The sequence below is a fragment of the Labeo rohita genome, chromosome 19 (assembly GCF_022985175.1).
Source record: "Labeo rohita strain BAU-BD-2019 chromosome 19, IGBB_LRoh.1.0, whole genome shotgun sequence".
NCBI classification, from domain to species: domain Eukaryota; kingdom Metazoa; phylum Chordata; class Actinopteri; order Cypriniformes; family Cyprinidae; genus Labeo; species Labeo rohita.
In genome coordinates, this window is record NC_066887.1 from 13,541,548 (window position 1) to 13,567,217 (window position 25,670).

The 25,670-nt window shown below is 36.4% G+C and overlaps 1 protein-coding gene across 2 annotated transcripts; it reads right to left on the minus strand.

Moving 5' to 3' along the window:
* Positions 1 to 76: 76 nt before the first annotated feature.
* Positions 77 to 10,400, minus strand: ndrg1a (N-myc downstream regulated 1a). Of its 2 annotated transcripts, XM_051136307.1 has the most exons (16): positions 10,242 to 10,400; positions 7,431 to 7,502; positions 7,283 to 7,318; positions 5,302 to 5,407; positions 5,049 to 5,169; positions 4,873 to 4,935; positions 4,730 to 4,790; positions 4,417 to 4,503; positions 4,258 to 4,314; positions 4,075 to 4,178; positions 3,928 to 3,990; positions 3,797 to 3,848; positions 3,150 to 3,197; positions 2,723 to 2,758; positions 2,395 to 2,446; positions 77 to 1,416 (listed from the first exon to the last, which is right to left on the minus strand). In XM_051136307.1, exons 2-16 carry the CDS (start codon positions 7,485 to 7,487, stop codon positions 1,178 to 1,180), a joined length of 1,182 nt encoding a protein of 393 aa, XP_050992264.1. In that variant the 5' UTR covers positions 7,488 to 7,502; positions 10,242 to 10,400; the 3' UTR covers positions 77 to 1,177. The 2 variants fall into 2 exon arrangements, with proteins under 2 accessions (XP_050992264.1, XP_050992265.1); XM_051136308.1 differs by lacking the exons at positions 7,283 to 7,318; positions 7,431 to 7,502; positions 10,242 to 10,400 and adding an exon at positions 6,088 to 6,442.
* Between the last annotated feature and the right edge of the window lie 15,270 nt (positions 10,401 to 25,670).

Below are 25,670 nucleotides of genomic sequence, written 5' to 3' on the forward strand. Positions count from 1 at the left end.
CTTCCATGTACTATAACATGTATGGACACAGTTCTCACAGAGTTAATGAATAAACAGACCGAAAAAAAAAAAAAAATGAGTAACCAGCTTTTTATTTTCCTTTTTTTTTTTTTAAATAAATACAAACTGTTATTCCATTAAAAATGCAGTGCATCAGATTGTTTTACATCTTTACAAAGCAGAGTGCCTTACCAAGCTGCAAGCATTTGTTTTAGTGTGTATGGAAGAGCAGGTAAGTTGCTTATATTAGCTCTTTCTGAGCAATCCTTCGTTTTACTCTTTCAAAGCCTTGAGAAAAAAAGCATTCAATCCAAGTAGAGGATTCCATGGCACATTTTGTTCTGTTGTGCTTGATTGCATAGAAATCATCATCATCATCATCATCATCATCGTTACAAACAAAAACAAAATATCACTAATATACAGTCATTTTCCTGTATTTTTATATCTACAAATTGGTTTTGTTGAATTTAAACTAATATTAAGATTCTTTCAAAAACATTTGATCCCATAAAAATCATTTAAAATCACTTTCAAGAGCAATCACCACTGAGTTACAAATATAACCCAAAATAAAGGGACACTCCCACCAAGGAAATTGCAAATCAACACATTATGAGCTTATACCTTAGTTTTATAAGGTAGGGAAAAAATACCACCATCTCTACTTTGTGGTCAACCAATCCCTTTTTCATTCATTGATGTGCATTTCAACATATACAGATTATACAACTTAATTATGCACTTAAACTAGCTGTAAAAGTGGTATAATAACTTGACAAAAGGAAATGAAATCGCAGACTAGAGATCAATACGAATTTACAAATGTGCCGTTCTCAGTGCACAGCTTACTTGGATGGTGACCATCAAAACGTCACTGTGCTGCATTGCCTCTAACAACAACAAGACAGCCATTGCGCAGGGTGCAAAAAAAATCCAAAAGTAGTAACTTCATCCTGTCCTTCTTCCACTTCCGTTTCCCCAGGAAATATAGTCTTATACACAAGACACTTTGGCGTAAATGCCTTCTGACGAATAAAATAGTGCAAGACCCCTGAGGGAAACAGCACAGCGGCATGCGGCGGCCCTGTTGCCTGTCTAGTTAGTGGCAGCGCAGCACAGTCAGAACAGAGAAGTTAATGCATGTGTGAGATGGACCGGAGACCAGGTCGCCAGTCTAACAGGACACTTCGGTGGACTTGGGAGCTTGGTCCACAGAACTGTCCATGTTGTCGGTGTGCGAGCGTGTGCGTTGGTTCTCGGAGGTGTGGGCTCGGGCACGGCCCTCGTTGGTGTGGGAGCGACTGCGGTTGCCCTCGTTGGTGTGCGACCTGCTGCGGTTGCCGTCAAAGGAAGTGACGCTGGATCCGGATGCTGTGCGGGAACGCACCAGGCGGGTCATGCTGGCAGAAGGCACTAAGAGGCAGAGGAAGAGAGATCAGGATACGTATTTGAAAGATTTTTACATTTGCTTTGTAGCCAAGAGCTTTCTGACCCTGCACAGACAGCAACGCAACTGACTTTCAAGGCCCAGAAAGGTAGTAAGGACATCTTTAAAATAGTCCACGTGACATCAGTGGTTCAACCGCAATGTTATGAAGCTATGACAATACTTTTTATGCGCAACAAAAATAACTTATTCATCAATTTCTTCTCTTGAACTAGTGATGGCACATGGACTATTTTAACAGCGTCCTTAGTAACTCGCTGAGCCTTAAATGTGGTAGTTGCGTTACTGTCTTTGCAGAGTCAGAAAGCTCTCATTTCAACAAAAATATCTTAGTTTGTGTTGCGACATGAGGGTAATTAACGACAGAATTTTCATTTTTGGGTGAACTATTTCTTTAAGAAAAACGTTAAGTTAAGCAAGTCAGGTTGAAAATTAAATCACACCACTAGAGGACAGCACAGATTAGTCATATATAGTGCTATTCGCTAATGTTACACGTCAAATTTTACATGAACAAACGAGTTCGGACAATCAACCATATTCTCTTAACACATATGAACACATACTTTATAAAACGATCATGTTGCCCTTTTCATTTGAAAATTTAACTTTCAGTATAATACATATTACAGTGCATGTGGCAAAGAGGTTTGCATACTTGAGCTAAAGAAAAAGGGTTGTGTACTAGAAATGCAAACAGTAAAATTTTGTGTTTGTAACTACAGTAAACAGGTGTGTGAGCTCAGAAAGATTTGTAAGTGTTATACCCATCTAGGCAATACAGTGGAATACTGCAATAAGTTTAGTAAACCACCCCTATTAGTCAAACATTTTTTATTTTATTTATATATTTATTATTATACCCTCATGAAAATGAAAATCCTAATCGCCTCTGATGGTCAAATAGACAGTATACTAAACAAAAAGACAATATCAGTACTTACTGTAACCCATGCCTTGAATGAAGTACTTGAAAGCCTCTGTTAGCTTCCCAGGCTAAAGAGACAACAAAAGCAGAAATTAGTTTACTCGACTGCAAAAACTGCTAATCAGGTCGAGGTGGAAAACAGATTTCCCTAAATACATGTTGTGAAAGCGGATAGATTCTGACAGCCGGCAGCAGCAGGTGGCGAGCAGAGTATTAGTACTGAGAACTATACACCACCGCTGTCCGTAATGAGATTATAGCGCGCTTCATCCCTAATGATCATCCTGTGCCTTGAGCAAACTTGCAAATGAATCTAAATGGTCATAAACATTATGAATACACACCTGGTCGACCTGGGGCAAGCCTCCACAGTCAGCCATCTGAGAAAAAGAAAGAAGGGACATAAAATGTTACTTAAAATGCAGGAGAACACAAATGCGTCACTGCTTGTTTCTCATTTCTGTTTTTGCCATTCACACAGGTGTCTAGAACACCAAGCGCTCCATTAACTCTACTGGTCTTAGCACTTATCGGTGATAAATAGGTCATTTCAGATGCCGCAAAACTAATTCTTAGTCCACCTGAGGGCGGACTATGGAAAATTAGGTCAGGAGAGGTAGGATTCAGCCCTGGAGCTGGTCAGTGTGGACTGCTTCTGCACTACCTGGGTAAATTAGTCACTAGATAATGCTGAGCTATCGGAATCTTATCAGTGGCTGACTTTTCCATGTAGGCTATAAATAAATGCCAGCTTCACTGGACGCAACTCACCTTAAGCAGTGTGGTTTTAGTCGGGTCCAGCTTTGTGTTGCACTCAACCTGAATAGAAAACAAGACGTGTTAAAGCACTAAATACACATGCACTAAATACACATTTTTACTAGTGGGTGCAGGACACTATAATTCATTTATGTAAGAGAGGACAGCAAAATAAAGTAAACTGTGACATATAACTGTGACATAAAAAAGTGATACAAATTTGGGACCAAAAGTTATTCAGACCCTTTGACCTGACCATGTGTTTTAATTGCTAATGTGACCTTTTTACACCACAGACTGAATAAAATTAAGCACTGCTTGGTAATTGGTTGACCTAAATTGGTATTATCTAATCATGTACCTAAATGTAAAAGCTGACTGCTGACAGCTATTCAACCTTTATTACATACTTATCTGACATTATCAAGATGAATTTGTTCTGACACAGTTTAACAGTTCTTGTCACATTTTATTATCATGTTCTAAACTATAGTGAATAAACTGTGATAATGTGAGAAATGTTGAAGGTGTTTAAATGAATTTTGGTTTGACTGTTTGACATGTGGAGCAACAGTGTGCAGGATTAAACTGAATAATGTCAGTTTTTTAATAAAAATGAATAATGAATTAAATCAGTCCTAGATTTCACTTAAACCTACCACAGCCTCCACTGCAGGGGAACTGTCTCCAACTACCAGAAGTGAAGGACACCTGAAAACAGTGCAACAAAGTCATTACTACAGGAAATCCATCTTGCATTGTTTAGTTTTTTGGACAGTTTCAGACTTACTTTAGAGTTCTGACATTGATGTGGCCACCAGGCACAGGCCTCTCGATTTCCAAGTCTCTTCGGCTGTGAAAGGAATGAAAACATTAATGTCAATGCTAAAATAACTTTGTTTTTAGCAAAATGTTTTAGTAGCGCTGTTGTGTTTACCTGTTGTAGGACTTGACAAAGAGTTGCAGATTGAACTGGTTCATGTCATTCACAATGTGGTGACGGTATCTGCCAATGAGGTCATGGTTCTGCTGGATTTCCTCCTGGAGAAATAAGAAAAGTCACGTTAGTATAAATTAATCAATTCAAAAATTATCCAGATTAGGTCAAACATTGACTAACCTTTCCAAACAGGTGAGAGATGATCATGTCAGGCATGGCGTGAGTCCAACCAGAGATCTGTAATTCAAGAAAAATTAGCCCATGACAGACAAAAGCTTCAAGCTCTCTATACATTATGAATGCTATATAAGTTACAACCACAAAGTGGTTTGCACTCACTTTGTGTGCTGCCCAGTCCATCCAGCCCTCAGCGCATGGGTTGATGTTTATTAGCACGAGGCCTTCCACCATAGCAGGGTAATCCAACTATAAAAGCAAACAGAATTTGTAAACCACATCTAAACCCCAGTTTATTAAAAAAAGAAACCGCATGTCAAGCAGTGTTTTATTTACAAGGGACATTCCTCAGCAGATAAACTAGCCAAATGAAGTCAAAAGTCCACAGGAAAAACAAAACAATTTTAGCTCTTTATCCTGGTTTGATTAAAACTTTAAATCGCTTCATAATAATCAAAAAGGAAGTCAAACTTACCGCAAACTTAGAAAGGATATAAGCACCTGCTCCAACAGCCATGCCGATCACACTCTTCAGTCTGCGGGGTTTAAGAAAACCAGTTAGGATGTAAAATAATCCAAAATCTTCCTAAAATGTAAATAATAAAACAATCAACTCACCCAAAATGTTTAAGAATTGATGGAAGTGTCTCAGACAGTTGGTCCATGGAAGGGTACTCATATCTATATATATATATATATATATATATATATATATATATATAAAAAAAAGATTATTTTTCTGCATTCATTTACTATATAGATTTCTACTTATGTCTATACATGATATAACTCACCCAGTGGCGAAGGTGTTTGCTCCCTCTTGCTGCCCTGGTGCATCTACATGACACACAGCAAAGTGCTGCATGATCTCCTGCATATCCTCATGGTTGAACAAGGTGTCAAAGCAGCTTTTATCTATTGGAGAAGCATAATATATATACATTAAAGCCTGCCTACTTTAGAAGAACTTGTTGATTGATGAGTATTGTATAGAAATTTAGGGCACATTTTAAACTGTTATCCTGTTTAAGATATATAACAGCTTACGGTTCAATCCAATATCATGGTAGGTGAGGATGACAGGCCGGTCACCCTTAGGAACCCCTTTCATGGTACAGTGGACTCTGCCAAATGGAGTCTCCACATCATGTTCCTAAATGCGACAAGGTAAGAAAACGCTCATCAGCATTTGCTGAGCCATTAATCTCACCTGAAGTACAGCGTATTATTACAACGCATATCTCAATGACGACTTGTGAACATTTTTTCTCTGTATATATAACACTTAAGTCCATTTTAACAATGTAGCCTTGCATTTTAATGCAACATATAAGGACAAGCACAATTTGGAAACATTCTGCAAATGAACCACAGACCAACTGCAGTGCAAACATTTCAACACTGAATGCACTTTGGTTATTAATTTGTAATCTGTAAGATCACAGTCCATGAAAACTGTCTGTCTGATTTCATAATGTTCAACTGCATCTACCAATTTCACCAAGCTTAAACCCCTATTTAAGATTGACATAGTCAATATTAAATCCATTTTATAAATGTGCGTTGTGTGAGATAAAGATAAAAGGAACAAAACAGATTTAGACTACATTATCAATCTCTAATTTGCTAAATCTGCTTGTAAGGCATTAAAAAAATAAGGCATTATAAACATCAACATCTGAAACATTGTGTATTGTGAAAAGCACTATGCAAATACTTCTTACTTGAATTTTCATCTTTACTCATGCACAACCTGAACCACTACGCCAATACAAATGCCCAATGAAAACGCTAAAATTATGAACCAGAAGCAACATGAACATTTCTACTCACAGCGACTTCTATCTCGAATACTAATTCCATATCAGAGTCCTCGAGAACCATGGCTGCTGTTATTAATTAATAGTAGAGGTGAGAACGAGTAGGTAAGATCCGATTGGAAGTAAGCTCCTGTTTGCGCACTTTGCTAATATTCATCTGAGCGCAGGGTTTTAATACCCCTGTTGCCGTCGCTCGACATAAGCCCCATGCTCCCAGCATGCTTTGCACCATGATCAAAACAAGTTAATTCTAGTTAACGACATCCGTAAATTGGATCAGCCTGTGTCAGATGCTCGGAGTAGCCAACTCTAGGCCATCGGAAACTTAGGCAAGTGCAGCCAAACAAAAAGGTGATGACTGTGATGGAGGTGTGCACTGAATAGTTGTCTTTCAGCAATAAAGATAAATAAAAATCAGTGATAACGTGCTAAACAGAAGCTCAATGTGTGCTGCTACTTTTAATTTTTCCTTCATTTATTTGAGTTTTAAAGAATCCAACTCATAAAAAGTTTTACTTTGGAAAGAACTTGCTTTTTCTAATAAGCATCTGTATTTATATTCATTTTCCCAAGTTTAAAAAGGTAAGCTGCACAGTCACTGAAACCAACAAATCATAAATCACCACTAACGGATTGAACTTTAACTTTCAATTTAACTTTCTTAAAGTTAATTTAACACTAGTGACAAAGCATGACAAATAACCACCATGCACTACAAAAGTCATTGAGAAAAGTCTGAGTACAGGCCACTGGTCAAAGATTAATTGGCTGACGTTGCAAAAACTAGTTTCAGCTGCCTCAAGTTGAAGCACGAGCTGCTAAGAAAGTTAAATAACGTATTTAATGCTGACAAGGACACAAACATCTTGTGCTTGTCTTTGTATAGTGACTGAACGCAAACATATGTTGTCTCCCTACTGGCACTAATCTCCTTAAACGGGACGAGCCCTACATGAGCGCCTCGGGCAGATGGCCAGTGTGTCCCTCAGCAGCCCACGTCATTGGTCTAGAGGCTGAACACGCTTATTAAACACATGACCTGCAAACTTCAGTACTTTAATCTGTGTGAGGATCAGCACGAGAGGCCTGTTGGATGCGAATCGGTAATGTATCAGTACTGTTGTAATGCCATGGTGTCGTAACCAACAAGAACACCTCAAAAAAAAAAAAGAAACCATACAAATAAAATCTAATAATAAGATGCTTGCCTTAATCACCAACTGCTGGACAGCCTCTTTTAGCCCCTAGGAGAGAGGAGAAAAGTGTAAGCCAACACAACATGTGTTCAATATATTGTCATGCATAAATGTGTACATTTAATAACATTTTTTTTTACAAAGATAGTGTTTTCCATACTTGCAAATCCTTGTCTCCGATCAGAGGCTTTGACTCAACTACTTGGATATCATCCATTCTCAATGAGGACACCTAGAGGTAAAAAAAAGTGACAAAACACAGTCTTATTACTATTGGTGCATCTTCCTCCAAGGTCACAGAAGGAAGTATCAAATTACCAGTTCCTTTATTTTTTTTTTTTTTTTTTATATTGTAATTCACTTTTGGCAGTGACTATTTATAACAGCTTGGCGCTCAAAAGTGGATTCAAGGAAATATGATGCATTGAACCGTTTGGTGCTTTATCACAATGCCAGTTTTGTTTCATGAAAGCATTTGTTTCATAATTTACAGTTTCCTTTTCTGAAGTTTAAGGTTTTTATTTGTCACATACGTGTTACATGTTGTGTATTGCAGTGAAATGTTTCTAGGTTCTCATTCAGTGCAACAAGAAAAACAACAGAAAATATAAAAAGTAACATTTTCAAATATACAAAAACTATACAATGCATTAACTCATCATGTTATGTTTAATATAATTTATAATGTTATATATCTAATGCCACTCCTGTGCGGTATTAAACACTGTTAATGTTTGCAATCATTGCGATATACGGCTTCTGATTTAGCTTACAGATAAATTTCTTGCATTTTGTTTTTTGATTTCTTCAAAACAGCCTAATCTGTTTTGGATGATGCAGATCATGCATTTCAAAAGACGACACTTTGACTGTTGATGCGCATGTAAATAGAAAGAGAGCTTGAACGGGCTCTTTGTCTGGCTGGGGTTTCTAAAGGTCACATGTCCGGCTTTTCCTCTGTAACGGGCCTGGACGCTACACACAGGAAGCCACTGACACAGCTGCTTCCACGGCTTCTGCAGTCAGTCCCTCCACCCCTTTAACACTAGCCATTTTTTTCCAGCTTTGCTCCAAAGCCAACATGAAAGCCTTTGTGTCTTATCATCCCACAGGTTCAAGCGGTGTTCCTGTACCAAGCCTCTATGAAAAAGCAGCGATTGATTTTTTTTTTGATTCACAGACGAGCTCTAGGAACTGAGCCAAGATGTTTATCAAAAGGAATTTCTGGGGTTCAAAAACCATGATTGTGCAGTCCATCATTCGCTGAGGTTTCTACAGCAAACCCCTACACAAATTCCGGACCAGAATCATGTGAGAACTGAAACTGCTCATGAATGCTAGGACTAAGCTAGAAGAAATCAGCTTAGTTTAAAAATATATATTGAAATATAAGAAAAGTTAACAAGTAATAGTTAGTAAAGTAGGTCACCTGCTTGTTTTTAAGCTGTGTGCCCTTGTGGCCTCTTTTAAATAATCTTTTACCTGGGAGTGGCAGTAATGTCACAGCAGGATATTGACCGGAGCAACATAAGATGAGATCCTGCCCTTCCCATGCCCTAGAATACTCTCTGTACTTCACAACATCCAAATTCATCTGTCCACTTCTCAGGACCAGGCGTCCATTATAGTTGACAATGGTAAACAAGACTTATTAATGTTTTACATTAAATACTAATTTATGATATTTATCATAAATACTATTTATGATATTTTCAGACAAATTTGTAACACATTGTGTATTTGTATTAAAATGTGCACTAACTTGTTTTCACAAACTTTGAGACACTACAAAATTCAAATGTTTACTTTGGTTGCTATTGCATCAATGTCAGTAAGTATAATGTTTAACTTGGAACCTAACCATCACTGCAGCTGCACCCTGCAGAGAGATGAACATGCTCGTTTCACTTCCCATAACCATTTTTCTTCTTCTTTTGTGAAATCCACTTCATGAATCACATTTTTATACTGAGAGAGATTCTGAAATCAATGCATTTTAGATCAATCACTGCAGGGGTCCTACAAAATGTCTTCTTCAGTTAGGCACCTACAACATGTACAGCACTATTTTGCAGTGTATTGAGTTGATGTTTCTGCTGTTGTATTAGTGAGGGTGTGTGTACACAGCTGTTTTAAGGATGCCACATAAAAGAAATAAAAAAAACTCATGAAGCTCTGAAGCCCCTCATCGCCTATAGTTTCAGAGGAGGTTTTGATGCTACTTTGGTGTTTTTGCAAATGCAATGCAACATCAAAGCAGTGTTAAACTTTGCCATTGTCACATACAAGCTTATATTTAATTACGTGTATTACTTTTAAAATTCCAGATTTTCAATCAAATCTTGTTTAAATGTATGCGTATACTTGTATATTTTATATATTCCTAATTTATATATCTAAAAAGATTTTAAGACATCAAAGTAGTCTCAAATGCTGTCTCAGACTAAAAAACTAAAGTTAACACAGTTAAGCCAACATATTGTGTCTGATAATGTAAACACACCTGTTACATTGAACTCTGAAAGCTTGATAAATGATTGGCTGTGGTCTAGTACAGTCGTTTCCATCAGCTCTGTAACTGTGACAGGTATTAAAGAAAATAAGCAGTGCGGTGGGACCCAAAACTACTGGGAAACCAGTAGTTTAGTTAGTATGTGGCACTGTTCATATCCGTTTTCCCACTCCAGCTTACCCTACTTTGTTGACATATGCACGTGCAACCACACGCACGCGCGTAACATAAACAACATATGAAAAACGATCGCGGATTTGCTGTATAATCATAAACTGACTAAATAAAACATCTTAAACCGAATATCTTTAGTTTAAAGCTGATAAATATATACCTTGCTCGATATCATTACAGAGATGTTTTAGATACGGACTGCGGTTTGTATTTGATACAAAAATAGGCAACGTTTTAACATTAAAACGAATTTAAAAGAATAAAATAGCACATTGTATGACTTACCGGTTAATTGTCCACGAAATGAAAAGAAGAAAGTCCAACAAAACTAAAAAGTTTTTGCAGAGTTCGATAGTTTCGACTGACTACGTGCTGGTCACGACAGGATGTAGCAGGCAATTTTATAAAGATGTGCGTTTAGTCAGTCCTGCCCACTCCTCCTTCTATTGGGCAACTTCATTGAGTCATGCCTTCATTTCACAGCGTTGCATGAGATAGGACAACAGTGTTCGTTTAAGGGAAACTGTCTTGACTATATGACTGATCTTTCATATTAGAATAAAACGTATGAAATAAGCTAGCTGACTTTTAGTCTTTTAGTCTCAAAGCAGATTATTCTTTTGAATCAATAAAGTATTGTTTGGAGGAGTGCATGCCTTTGTATGTGTCTATGCCTGTGTGTCCTCTCTATCCACACAATGCTTTCACTGTGGTTAGCTAATATGAGGCAGTGATAACAAGCACATTCACAATGGACACGTTGCACAGAAACTAGCATTATGCTGATCAACTCTCAAGCACCATTTACATTACAAACTGAATTAGATGGCAGAATAAATGCAGATAGAATTTACTTCTAAAGTCGTTTTCAGCACGACAAACTTGTCATAAAACAAAAGTCATAAGATCAGAGTTATTTTTAGGTTGTTTGATGTAAAGCTGGGCAGTCGGCCAGGTGAAATAGTGTTGTGGAAAAACACTGAAACCATTGTTGACTAGATAAACTTTTATGATTTTAAGATTTATAGGCACATGCATGTTGAATCAAAGAGTAGAGTGCTCGGGTTAATAAACTAGGTTAAAGAGAATAATAACTGATAAGGATTGTGGACTTTTCCCTGACAGGTTCATATCGCTGTGTACTCGCACAGTGTTTCTCATGGAGTCTGGTGCTACACGAATTTGAAATCTTCTACCTACCATCTCCATTTAGTATGTATGATAAAGACAAACTTGATTCTTGTAGGACATTTACTAATCTGTTATTTTAAAAAAAAACTTTTTTTAAATAATATTTTATCACACATTTTAAAGAACGTCATTATGTTAGAACTTTGTGGTAAGCATGGTTTATTTGAGGGTCAAACATGTACATTTCTCACTTTTCTGTCAAAGTCTGTTTTTCACCAAATCTGGGTTCATGACATTGAATTCTATTCGTGTCCTTGTTCTTGAAATACACAGCAGGTTTCATCTTAAACACCTCATATCTGGTTTGCACAACATGTAGGTTATTGGATGCCTTGGAAAGAACAGATAAACATTGACCTCCCTCTCCCTACAGGCTCTTGGCATCAGACTAATCAAAAGAATGAAAGGAGGTTCAAAACCAAAGGCTGTTTTCTGCAGGGGCCATCCAAGAACAGGACAAAACAGTCATTATGTTGTGATTAAAACCACGCAGACATGCCCACATCATCTGAATGAACATTACGGCTGGTATTGACACACTTTTATAACCATATAAAAAGTCCACATGCCTTCCTTTCAGGTACTGATAGGTCAGTGGGGGCGAGTTTGACGTGGAAATGTTGACTGACAAGAGTATAGTACATTCTTGCCCTTGTCCCTTGCCCTTGCTGACTAGTGCCAGCTATTCACAAACCAAACCTTTTCCCTCCAAGTAACTGTTTTACACTTTAGTCAAACAGTAAGTTCATAATTATATAGTAGTAATATCCCAGCCCTCCTGTTTCAAACCACTAACATGCATAGTCAGCTTAAACTGCATTAAACTGCTTTAGTGCAGCTGCATGTGATGCAATAACTGTAGTCAGATGTAGTATGAATCATACTAAGCTGTGATTCACATACACATGACATGAGACGGCTCTCTGAGGACTGGCTGAGATGTAGGCCTCACCTATATCACGTAGTTCCTCTGAGCGGGTGCTACTCAGTTCAATGTCATGTATTACTGATTTACTAAAATGGATAATAGGACGTCTTTAAAGTTGCACAATGACAGTGAACACTATTTACGTTGCATACTGGGATTGTTAAAGCAGTTTATGGTCATTTTTGTGAGTACTGAGCAATGGATAAATCAGCAATATGTCATGGCTTCATTCACAGACAATGAAATAAACAAGTTGCAGAATTAGGTCATGAAGTTGATGTTCAATAAATGAAGAACTAGGTCAGGTGCCAACAAACTCTTGCCAGTGTGATCAAAATATTATGGATTATGTATTAACGTGTGTTGTGGAACAACACAACAGCGACTCATAAATGGACAATATCAACAAGCACATGCAAAGGAACTTGTTTTACCCCCAACATATTACAATTACAAAACATCTTTAACCACTGTAAGAAAGTTTTTGCCACCAATTTACTGGTGTCACCGGTACAGGTAGAATAATTTTAGAGGTCGTTTCTGACAGAGGCTGTTATTGTATCTGATCTTCGATCAGTTTATCTCCATTATCAGTCTTTGTCAATGGAACAACAATTATAATTGCACTTTACTGCTCATTTCACTTTGATGCTTAGGATTATAAAGTTACTCAGTAACTACAACTATAACTTTTAGGGCAGAATTCCTCACTGTGACTTTGGTTTAGATGTACTGTTTTCTAACTACTTTCTATACTGATATTACACAAATATTCAACCAAAAGAAATGCAATCATAAACACTTCCATCCAAAACCATCCATATGCGTTTCCTGTGAGAAGTGCAAGATATTCAGTTGTTTCTTCATTTCCTGTAGCAGTTCTATCCAGACACACCCTGGGCTGTTCCTCAGCTAAATAATAAACCACTCCACGTGAATTATTTTTAAAGCTTCATCTTCACAATATGTGAAAGTTGATTTTGTGTTACAGAGGGGTCACCTGCATGAAAACTCCTTCTGCTTCACCATGTCTACTTTACCCTGACCTGGCAACATGGTAGCATTCCTGCTACAGGTCATTGCATCTGCTGATAAGATGCAACCAATTACTGAAGTGGAAAATTGCTCTGACCTGACTTTGTTTTGTTTTCCATGAAAATAACCTTTAAAACATGACCTAAACTCATTCACTAACAACTCGCTGAAGGCGACGGTACAAGGTAACCAGCCACCATCTTGTTCAAACTGAATCTTTAGGTTTCAAATATTGCTTGCCTCTGCTTAGAAAGGGGCTAATTGTTCTTGTCAGGCATGAATTGACAACATACATTATCGTGTATAGTATAGGCCTACCCATATTTTCATGTATTTTATTAGATGGCGACGCTGTTCCTGTAAGTGCAAACAGCACTGCTGCACCACAGGAGGACCAGAGATATTGATATTATTGGAAACAGGAAAACTGAGTTTGGAATTTCTGGAAAAACAATTCAGATCTGCTTCATCTTCCACAGCTGGAGAGGTTGAGTCTACAGGCCCTTCGGGCCGAGTCTGTGTAGTGATTGAAAACTGAGTGCCCGACAAATCCCATGATGAAGGTATCACCTTATGGTGCTGAAAAGAACAAAAGAGATGTTATGCTTATCTGTAAAGTGGATAACTTACATTGCTTATAAGAAAAAACACTGAAGGAAAGATTTCAAGTTTCTTGTTTTGCAAGCGGAATAAGTAGCCTACACTCTCAAAAATAAAGGTGCTTTATAAGGTTCTTCACAGCGATGCCATAGAAGAACCATTCAGTCACAGGTTATTTGAAGAACCATCTTATCCTTACCTTTTTATAATCTGAAGAACCTTCTTTCGCCACAAAGGACATTTTGTGAAACAGAAAGGTTCTTCAAATGTTAATGGTTCTTTATGGAATCATTCAGACAAAGAAGGTTTTTCTGAGTGTACGCAATGAAGAAATGACTTATCCACTCTTTTTTTTTTTAGTAAACCTAAGCTAAAGGCGGTGGTAATAATTACTCCAATGCTAAGCTAGACAATGGGCACAGCTGCCCTCCTAGGGCAGTGTCTCTGTTAATCATTTTATCCACCTTTTGACCTCATAATCAGTCATAAGACTTTGGTGATTTTCCTCCCCTGTCCACACAACATGCTCACAGCATCAAAACAAAGGCACATGATCACATGATCTTAAAAAGTTACGAAAGAAAGGTCAAGACTTTTTATGAAAATATACTGAAGACACAAATGTAATAATATGTAGTTAATATAATACATTTGGTCCTAAATAAATAAATAAAAAAACAAATAGGTTAGGATAGGACAGGAATATGAATAGGACTGGATAAGACATGATATTTATAGGATAGCAATAAAGAGTTAAATAGCACAACGTGTCATCATTTGCCATATTGGTGGCACTGAACGTAAACAATGCCACTGGAGTACTATAGACTGCCAAAAGTTATAACAAATCAAGGAGAAGAGTGCAAAAACTATCTCAGGAACAAAAGACGTTTGTGGTTGGCCAAACTGAACCAGGACTTCCAGTGCAAGAATCTTGACATTTACGTTTGTTCTTGTCATTTCTGGTCAGGTAGGTGAAATATTAGGCTAATATCATAATTAATATTGCTTGTACATATCTTTACCACGTAATAACTTTAGTTTGTTAAACTATTGTGCCCTTTCCTGTTTACTCAATCCTCCTCTATATGATTTAGCAGCTTCCACATGTTTTTTTCCATGGTTTAGACAGAATAAATGAGCAGAACGACTAATTCAGTAGTACATTAACAGTGCAATCCATGCTGTTGTTTACATTTGAGTATCTCCAAAATGGCTGTGTATCTGGGTTACTAGCCAAACCGTGACGTAAATGCAAACCCTCTATCCACCTCTTTCTTCCCATAAGAGTGGGCGCGGTCATTTGTAAATTTTATAGATCTGGCTTCTGGTCTTCGCTTCCAGCTATTTTTAGCTGTACAAAACAGCTTGTTTTGCTGCTTGATATTGCAAATTGATCTGTCTTACCATATTATTTTAATGTATTATCTAAATTATGAACACATTGGTTTGTAGTGCACACAGTTTTACCGTTTACTGGGCAATATTCTTCTCGTTATTTCCCTGTATTGGCTAATCAACTGGAAATCTCACCCAAAAGCTTACTTCCCCTGGTGAAAAAACCAGCATATGCTGGTAGGTATGTTTTGATGCTGGGGTGCTGGTTAGGTATGTTTTGATGCTGGTTTAAGCTGGTCCTTTGCTGGTTTATGCTGGTCCTTAGCTGGTTTATCCTGGTCCTTTGCTGGTTTATGCTGGTCCTTAGCTGGTTTATCCTGGTCCTTTGCTGGTTTATGCAGAAAAGGACCAGCATAGACCAGCTAAGAACCAGCTTAAACCAGCATCAAAACATACCTAACCAGCATCCCAGCATCAAAACATACCTACCAGCATATGCTGGTTTTTTCACCAGGGTCCGCTTTAAAAAAAATGTGGATAGGAATAAGAAAAGCCTTCTATTCTAATTTTCTATTATAATACATAGAAAATATTTTTTTGTTTTGTTTTAAAGAATATGTTCTATATATATATTCTAAAATACATTCTTGTTTTTTATTATTTATTTAATAATTATAATTATAATAATTATTATTATTATTGTTGTTATTATTTATTACTTTATTGTTATATTATTTCTATTATTTTATAAATCACGCATCGTAGGGTTGGTATGATGTAACCGTCGTGGAAAAACCCCTGGCCCACCCATGAGATGTAGAAACACCGTAGTGACTAAACGGATCACAGTCTAGTGCTCACTCAGCCTAACCAACACAGCGTACCTGTAATTATGCGTCAACACTAAAACACTAGTGAGGTGTGTCTCAAACGTGGATGACCTCACGTACTCACGAAGACGTGCCTAACGTGACTGGTACGTCTGTGATGGGCGGGGCTCACTGGAACAGCGTGTAATAAGGATTATTTTCTTACCTCGTCGTCCCTGGTTGTAAAATAAGACCGTAGTGTAAATGACTGGTTAGATTGTGCTATAAGACTATTTTTAGAGGAATCAATCTGTAAAAAGAAATGTTGCAAAAATATGCGAAATTCCTCTGTAAAATGTTTATTGAACTTTACTTTGCTTTGACACAGGGGCTTTTAAACGGTTTGATACCAATACCCAAATCCCCAAATATGCGAGGGACCTCATTCCTAGAATATATAGCAGGTATGCCTGTATATTCATATATAAAAAACAATGTTTCAGACATTGTTTAGAATAATACGAGCTAGAAATTATAACAGGGAGGGGGTTAAGGAAAAGTGAAAGTCTTTTTCCCCCCCTCTACCATGCAGTAATGTGAGCTTTTTAGCTGTCTCTTGAATACTGTCAAGGATTCCAGGTGAGATTAGGAAGATAATTACAATATAAAATGATCTTACAATATAAAACATGAGACAGAATTGAACACACCTTCTTTTTAATATTTAGGCCTATATTACTAATAAAGAAAGAAATTGGGAATGGCTACCACAGTTAAAGGGTAAGCAGTAGGCTACTGAAACAGTATTTTCTTGCGAAACATTCAAGAACATTTATTTGTTTTATTTACAACTTCGGACAGTCTTTTTTTAGATTGTGTGTTTTGGGTAAATAATGCAGAATTATGGTGTTATTGAAAACAGTAAAAACATGTTAGACAAAAAAAATGTCAAGCCATCACAGTTAGTGCTGTAAATATTTTGCACCGTTATTTAAAAGCACCACTATCACAATGGAGGTGGAGACAGAATTTTATAATGCCTGTAATTACTGTCTACACTCTCCAAAACAACACAGGACTATGTACTCACTGGATTTGTTTATTTAAAAGAGAGAATGTGTAACCTACATTATGGCAACCTATATTAACATCAGGATGAGGCCACAGGGAAAAAAAGTATAACTCTGTATCAGTTTCAAAAATACTTATTTGTCCATCTGTTAAAAGTGCTGTAAGTTCTAACCTATATATAAATGCTGACATTTTCTCCTAAACTCTGTACAACCAGACAAGAGGGGAATGAGCATCATACTGAGTATCTATTTTAAGCCAAGGCAAACAGTTTTAGTCTGGTGTATTTGCTGTCACTTCTCTTTGCATGACCAGTTGTCAGTAGAAATGGCATTTATTGAACAGATTTGAACATCTGCAGAAATATTAGGACAGAAATATTTGAATAATAATTACATAGAACTACTGAAGTAAGTGTTCTTCATTTGCACTGAAAAATGTAAAGGAAAGGAAATTGCAAGTAGCTACCAGAGTGAAAGAGAAAACAGTACTGAAACCATTTTTTTGTACTTTCTTGTGCACTTTTTTTACAGTGTGTGTTTTGGGTAAATAATGTAAAATCATGGTGTTATCGGGAACAGTGGAAACTTGTTAGACAACAAAAAAAAAAAAAAAAAAATCAAGCCATTAAAGTTAATATCTTATAATATCTTCTGCTGAAATAAACCCAAAACTATGAAATGCCTTAAAAAAAACTTAAAACAAAAACAGTGACTTGCATGGTCATTTTCAGCCTGTTTTTTGAAACCAGTAGTAACTTTGATGGATATCTATCTATCTATAAAATCATTAATTACTAGTTAATCATTAATTACTATAATAGTTATTTGCCATTCCATGTCAGATCAACCAAATTTCAGAATCTTCCCAATATTCTGGCTCAAATATTTTATTTTATTAATTTAATTTTATTTAATTTTATTTTATTTTTTTGGTAGAAAGACACATATATTGTGATGAAGCCAAAACGTTAAATGTCACAGATGTATATTTGCTGAGTATTCCAATTTGCTGAAGGTGGTCAAATTGACAATTTTCACCTAAAATCTACAGCCAGATTACTGGGGTGTAAAAATGACTTTTAAAAACTGGCAGCATCGTTATTTCATACACAGAGATTGGTAAGTCTATTAGAATGTTTACTTTCAAAAACAGCAAAAAGCACCTCTTGTGGTTTTTACCTCAAGTTTGCATGCATGTAACTGAAGAAGTATTAAAGATATCTTAATGCCCTTTTAGATTCTGGTTCTTAACAAACTTTCCTTTTGGTATCTTCTTTTTAAAGGCCCTCGGTGGTTCAGTGCCAGAAATATGGAGATCTTAATGTGGTTCCGTGGGTAAATTGATAAATTGTACATATTTTCAGTGGTTAAAAAACAAATGTGGGTCATTTTATCTACAGCAGGTACTTTTTGTAAGCAGCTCCAAATGTGGTTCACTTTGCACAAAGCAGATACTAACTGCATTTAAAGAGGGATGTCTGAAGGCTTTATTCTGACAGGATATTAAAGAGCAAACAGGAAAGCACTGGGTGAAGAGAGGGGAGCGTGAATGGCAAAGGACCTCGAGACGGTATTAGAACTTGGGTCGCTGTGAGCGCAGACGCGCTGTAGGTTAGAGCACTAACCACAAAGCCATTTGCGCTGACCAGACAGTGTTCTTCAAACATATTTTTTAAATTAGGCTCATTGTCCAACTCCCCTAGAGTTAAACAGTTGAGTTTTACCTTTTTTTGAAACCATTCAGCCGATCTCCGGGTCTGGCGGTAGCACTTGTAGCATTGCTTAGCATAGATAATTCAGGGCTCTCAAGTTTTGGAAAAAGTTTGGAGTGAGATTACTATTAGGGGAGGAGCCTATTTGCAGCAGCGGCCCCTCGGCCCCACGCAATTCTCTCAAGTTTTTGCTAGAAGAATTTTATCTATTGTTCAAAATTAACCAGCACAAAATAGAACTTATAACAACTGGTAAATCTGATAAAAGTCAAATTTATACAAATAAAATAAAATGTTTTATATATTTAAAAAATGCAAATGTATTAAAAAATAAAAAGAAAGTTAGCCCCAAACAAGCCATCTTAAATGCAGTGCTCAGTGTACATACTGTACACATACCCTGAGCATGTAGCCTATGACAAGCTGTGTGTGTGTGTGAGAGAGAGAGAGTAGGCCTATACATTTAAACTTACGAATAACATTTTGTATCGCAAATGTTTTTTGCACATTTTGATGCCTTAATGGCAGCGGTAGGGGCTCAAACTTTACTACACTAGCTAGTAATGGAATTATGTAATTTAATAACAAAATAAAATCTGTTACAGTTAGTGAGAAACAATGTACAGTTAAATTACAGTTACTTAAGAAAATGTTAACAATTCACTCACATACAGATTTGATTTCCCAAACTGCATTGACTGGTCTAGACTCTAAAATATGAGACACCAATGTTTCAGGAGTTTAGGACACAGAACAGGAGTAATCAAATGTAATCAGTTACATTACTTTTAAAACACAAAATAATTATGCTACTTATTACATTTTTAATAGAGTAACTTCTGTAACCTATTACATTTCCAAAATAACCCTCCCAACAATGCTGATACGTGTGAATTTTTGAAATCTATAAAACAATTTATTTTATAAGTTTGTCTTTTATCAGATTTACCCAGCGTGCGATTTGTGAAAAAAACAGAGGGGGAATTGCCTTAAAAAAACTTTTTCTCTCTACATAGGCGGAGATTGAACCAACTCCAATAAAGCTATAGCCTAACTAAGTAACCTAATGTTAGTGTAATCTGTTAACAACGCAATTAATATACCCGTCTTTTTAGGCAAGTACCAGATAATGAGTGTCATGTCATGAAATGTTTTAATACGATGGAAACTGTCTAACGTGATCACAATTTAATAAAAAAACATTGTAAGTTAGCCCTATTAATTGTAATGATTTCATTTCAAACAACGAATAAATTATATAGAGAAAGCGAACAAAGAACACAGTATCAACGGAGCTTTTTGAAACTCCGAATCAGTAAAACACTGCGTCGCAAAATGATTTTGAAGCGCTCCAGTCGGATCACGAATCATTTGATTCAGAACGGGACTTAGGAGCGGGTTAGCGGGATGTTTTTAAAAACGATCCTTTTCTCAGCGTGAGAAATACAAGGTGTTGCGTGAGAGCGTGTGAACTGGTTGAAATGCGTGTGTCTCACGGTGAATGCGTGAGACTTGAGAGCCCTGATAATTGAATCCGATTAGACCGTTAGCATCTCGCTCAAAAATGGCCATATATAATGACGATATTTTTCCTATTTATAACTTGACTTTTCTGTAGTTATATCGTGTACTAAAACTGACGGAAAATGAAAAGTTACGATTTTCTAGGCTGATATGGCTAGGAACTATACTATTATTCCGGCGTAATAATCAAGGAACTTTGCTGCAGTACCATGGGTGCAGCAGGCACAATGATATTACGCAGCGCCTGAAAGTGACCGGCACTAAGTTTGTGTAGATGCAACTTTAGGCTGCGTCCGAAAGCCTAGTCAGCTGACTTGCTGCCTCGCTGCCTTATGAGGCAGTAGGGACTGTAAGCAGCAGCCACTGATTGAACGGCAACGGCATTCCGACGTCATATTGCGCGTTCACTAGTAGCCGTCTATTACGGGAGAACAGCTGGTTTGCCGTAGTCTTTACAACGTCACAGATTAGTAGATAAATGTTACATTTTATAGTATATACCACTGTAATTCCATCAGTATACGATTCTACCATTAGTCTTTCATTTAATCTGTGTTGATATGTTTTAAACTTAAGCCAATTTTAACGATGTTTTCATTTGTACAAAGATATGTCTGCTGTTGGCATCAGCACCTAGTTGCTTAATGATTTTTACGTTCTCGGCTACGGCGGGGTTACAGCCTACTTCCGGTCATCGTAGCCGTTCCATTGGAAGCTGTTGCTTAAAGTCCCTAGTGACTTCGAAGGCTGCGAAGACAACTCTAGAAACAGTTTCGGACGGACATCAGAGGCCGCCACTGATCTATATATACTGACTGGATCGCTCATTGCGTTCTAAACTGCCGTCAGGCAGTGAAGCCACCGGAAGTGTTCGATCCGCGATCTTACTATTCCCTACCGGCAGAGAGCACCACAGACTCACAGCCAAACCGCTGCCCTAATATCACCCGATTTTAAGCGTATCAGTCACACAGGACTAGTTTTTATAATATGTGTATATAAATTACGTTTTACTTAAAATGTTATCTGCGATGTTTATCGTCTTTTCGGGCAGGATAAGCGATGTTTTGAAATCGTTCAGGTGGGTGTGTCAGCTGCGCACTTGCCGACACAGTTAACTGATCCAACACAAATTATATATTTCTTTATGTAAGGAATTATGCAGGACATATTAAACATGAACGTATATCTGGTATTGGTATCTGAAATTGATTTGAATATAATACAACACAAGCCTCTTACTATACTGCTCTATGCTGTATTGAAAATCAAATCTTGGAAAGCTCCGTGTATTTAAATCCGTACCATATGTAATTAGTCAGCATTGTTTCTCCAAGTTATGATGTGCATATTTTAATGTCCCTAACTGAGCAACATCAATTTCAAACTCTTAAAGATCGCGCAAATTCTGTTATATTAAGTGCCTTACATTAGCTGACTATAACTCTACCTGGTTTACCTGAAAATAGTCCGAAACAAAGTCACAGATGAGCCGCATCTCTATTCAAACACAGCTGTTTTGTTTATGAATGAACGTGCGTTTTTAAACGAGTCATTGATTCAATTACATATTCCATCGCTTGCTTCATTCCCGAATTAATGATTCAGTGATAAAATGAGTGACTTACCGCCACCTGCTGACAGTTAGTTTCATTTTTAAAGTTTCGTTTTCATTTTATCTTTTATTTTATTTAAATCATTTGATGTCTCTATATTAAGAATGTTATCTTTGACATTTTTGTATTATTAACGTTTATTATTAGCATTTATCTCAACATGAATGGTATGTATGCTGAATTAACAAACGTTTAAATCTTTACCTGCTTCAAAATGATGTTCACGAAATAATTGTTGACACATGCATTGAGCCTGTATGAATAAAAACGCTATAACAAAACAGCATAAACAGTGATTAACTGTAAGGCAAATTATATGTATACAAACCATAAATGTTTATTCAGATTTCAGAATTAACATTTTGTCATTTGTAAACATAGTGAACGCCCGCCGTTTACCATCTGATGTTCGCTCCTGTAATGTATATGAACTAACTTTTTAATAAGCAGAGGGAATTCCGGACATTAAACAAATAAACGTTTATATGCTTACAACGTTTGCGTTGTGAGAATGTACAGTGAGACGTCAGATATGAAAACGCTGACTTGTTAGGTGATGTTTTCTCATTAAAATCATATAATTTCCTATTCATTCAATAGAATGTTTTTGAATACTAGGGAATAGCAATATGGCGGCGCAGTGGCTTCACTTCTATGACGTCATGAGCAATTCTCTATTATAGATCAGCGGAGGCAGCAGAACGTGACGCCGTTGCTAGGTTACCTAACGGTTAAGTAGTAGATTTTGTAGAAAAACGATCATATACAGCTATATATAAATGCTTTAATAATACATAAAGACCAATGTCATTACCCACCGAAGGTCTGTGCGTCAGAAAAGACGACTGAGAATGGCGGCTACTTTCTGCTTAAATAAATAAAAGCACTGATGCAAGTAATATTGCAGAACAGGTCATTGTTATTAGTGGCTGTTTCGTTATTATTGGTAGTATATTGTAAATATTATTCTTATTCACTACTTATTTGAACCCTTTTAACATTTTATTAAATACTATTATTACAAACAATATTATTTATTATGCTTTTTACACTATTACGATTCATAAAGTATATCATGGTCAAGATCTCATCTATTATATAAAGTAACAAGTCTAATTTCACCAGAATATCTATATTTATAAGCCTATATGACGCACACACACAGGATTGTGGGAAATCGAAGGCAGCGAAGGATACATCTATGCTGCCTTCAAAATTCCATCAGAAGACGGTACCTCCGGAGACAGGAAGTGAAGCAGAATTAGAATTCAGACGTGCCTTGATGCCTTCCTCCCTTGGAATGCTGCCTCCGAAGGCAGCATTTTAGAGCTTTCGGACGCAGCTGGGTTGCCGGTCACTTTCAGGCGCTGCGTAATATCATTGCGCCTGCTGCACTCATGGTACGGCAGCAAAGTTCCTTTTATTATTACGCCGCAATGAGAGTATAGTTCCTAGCCATTTCGACCTAGAAATCGCAACTTTTCATTTTTCGTCTGTCTTTGTCTTGACATTTAGTATTTTGGTTTTCATCATTATATATGTTTGTCTTTCTACAGAAAAATAAAATAAAATTAACAAAATCTAAAATTTGAGCCGGGGACCTCTGGCTTAGTTGATACAGAATGACCCTATATTACTTTTTGATTTGATTTATTTTGAAAAAACCTAATGTTTTTATAACAAATATTTATAGTAATCTTTGTTTTATTTACAACTTCAGAAAATCTTATTTTACAGTGTGTGTTTTGGGTAAATAATGCAGTGTATCATTGCGCCTGCTGCACCCACTGTAAGGCAGCAAAGTTCCTTGATTATTACGCCGAAATGAGAGTATAGTTCCTATATATATCGACCTAGAAATCGCAACTTTTCATTTTTCGTCTGTAAATTACAATGGACTACAAGGTTGTAACTACAAAAGAGTCAAGTTTTAAATAGAAAAAATATATAAACTCGTTGGTCATTTTTGGGCGAGATGCTAACGGTCTAATCAGATTCAATGATCTATGCTAAGCTATGCTAAAAGTGCTACTGCCAGACCCGGAGATCGGTTGAATGGGTTCGAAAATGGTAAAACCAAACTGTTCAACTCTAGGGGAGTTGGACAATGAGCCTATTTTCAAAGAAGCGGAGTGTTCCTTTAACTATCAGCTGTTTAAAATACTACCTACATTTGGTTAATGACCACTAAAAATGGGTTAAACTGACAAGTTTGGACATGGAGTCACATTGGGGTCCCAATATCTGTGTGACTGAACCATGTAGGACCTTAAAAATGAAGATTCCCAAAGAAATATTTATTAAGAATAATAATCTTAGAAGGATATTAAAATGTCTTGAATATTTTATTGAAGTTAAAGGCATGACAACTTTAGAAAAAGAATATTTATTTTAATATTTATGGCATTTAGGGATTTTCTATGCAATTTAGCTGATAAAAAAGAGATTTTCATTTCTAGTTTTAACATTATTTGTCCTTTAGATATTCCTCTTTAAAAGAAAAAAATATCAGCTGAATACAAAGTGACCCACTTTTGTTTTTTTGACCACTGAAAATGTGAACAATTTACCAAATTACTCATGAAACTGCATTAATATCTCCATATATCTGGGACTGAATCATCGAGGGCCTTTAAAATGAAAATATCAAAAGGAAAGTTTGTTAAGAACCAGAATCTAAAAGGATATTAAGATATCTTTAATACTTCTTGAGTTACGGGCATGCAGACTTGAGGCAAAAAACACAAGAAGTGATTTTTTGCAATTCTTTACGTGTGGCATATAATGAAAAAAGGGCTAAAGTCAACAGGTTTTACTAACAGACCTACCAGTCTCTGTGTAAGAATAAAATAACTGCCAGCTAATTAGTAATTTTTTTTACCAATTTGTCGCCAAATCTCAGGTGAAACTTGTAATTTTGACCCCTGTCTACAAAATAGTGAATTATACAGCAAATATATATCTGTGACATTTAGTATTTTGGTTTTCATCATTATATATGTTTGTCTTTCTACAGAAAAATAAAATAAAATGAACAAAATCTAAAATTTGAGCAGGGACCTCTGGCTGAGCTGACACGACCTTAATGACCCTATATTACTTACTCTGATTTGATTTATTTTGAAAAAACCTAATGTTTTTATAACAAATATTTATAGTAATCTTTGTTTTATTTACAACTTCAGAAAATCTTATTTTACAGTGTGTGTTTTGGGTAAATAATGCAGAATCATGGTGTTATTGGGAACAGTGGAACCATTTCCACAAAGTTACTGCTAGTTTCAGAAAACAGGTCAAAATTGCCATCAGCTTTTAAAAGACTAGAAAGAAAGATTAATAGTAATAACAGAAATTATAGTTCTTTTCCAAAACACTCCAAATACTCCCCTTGTTTAGGTCTACATCGTTAATGAATTAATAAGTGAATGTCCTTTAGCTTTAATTTGCATCCATATCAACCGTAACATTTTACTGCCACCCCGTGGGAAATGCGAGAATAAACCTTATGTGGCAAAGCAAACGTTTTTCCACGGCAAAATAGCTCCATTATTATGTCAACATTATCTTGGATGATGTGCTAATTACCGATTAACATACTGATCGACCTGTTTTGTTTGACGAAGACAAACATTATGTTAATGCTAATGTAGGTCTATGTGAAATACATTGTACTCTGAGATCTGAGATGTTTGGGATTGATTTAGGTTCACCTATTAGCCTAACAAATACCAAACATCAATACTTAAAAAAAAAAAAAAATGTATATGCTATGTTTTCCTCCAATTCTCCCTAACATTTTAGCTATTTTTAACTTACTTTGTGTTATTTAGTGTGATCAAATCTCTCAATATGTCATTAAACTTGTTTACTAAGTATTTAAGATGAAAT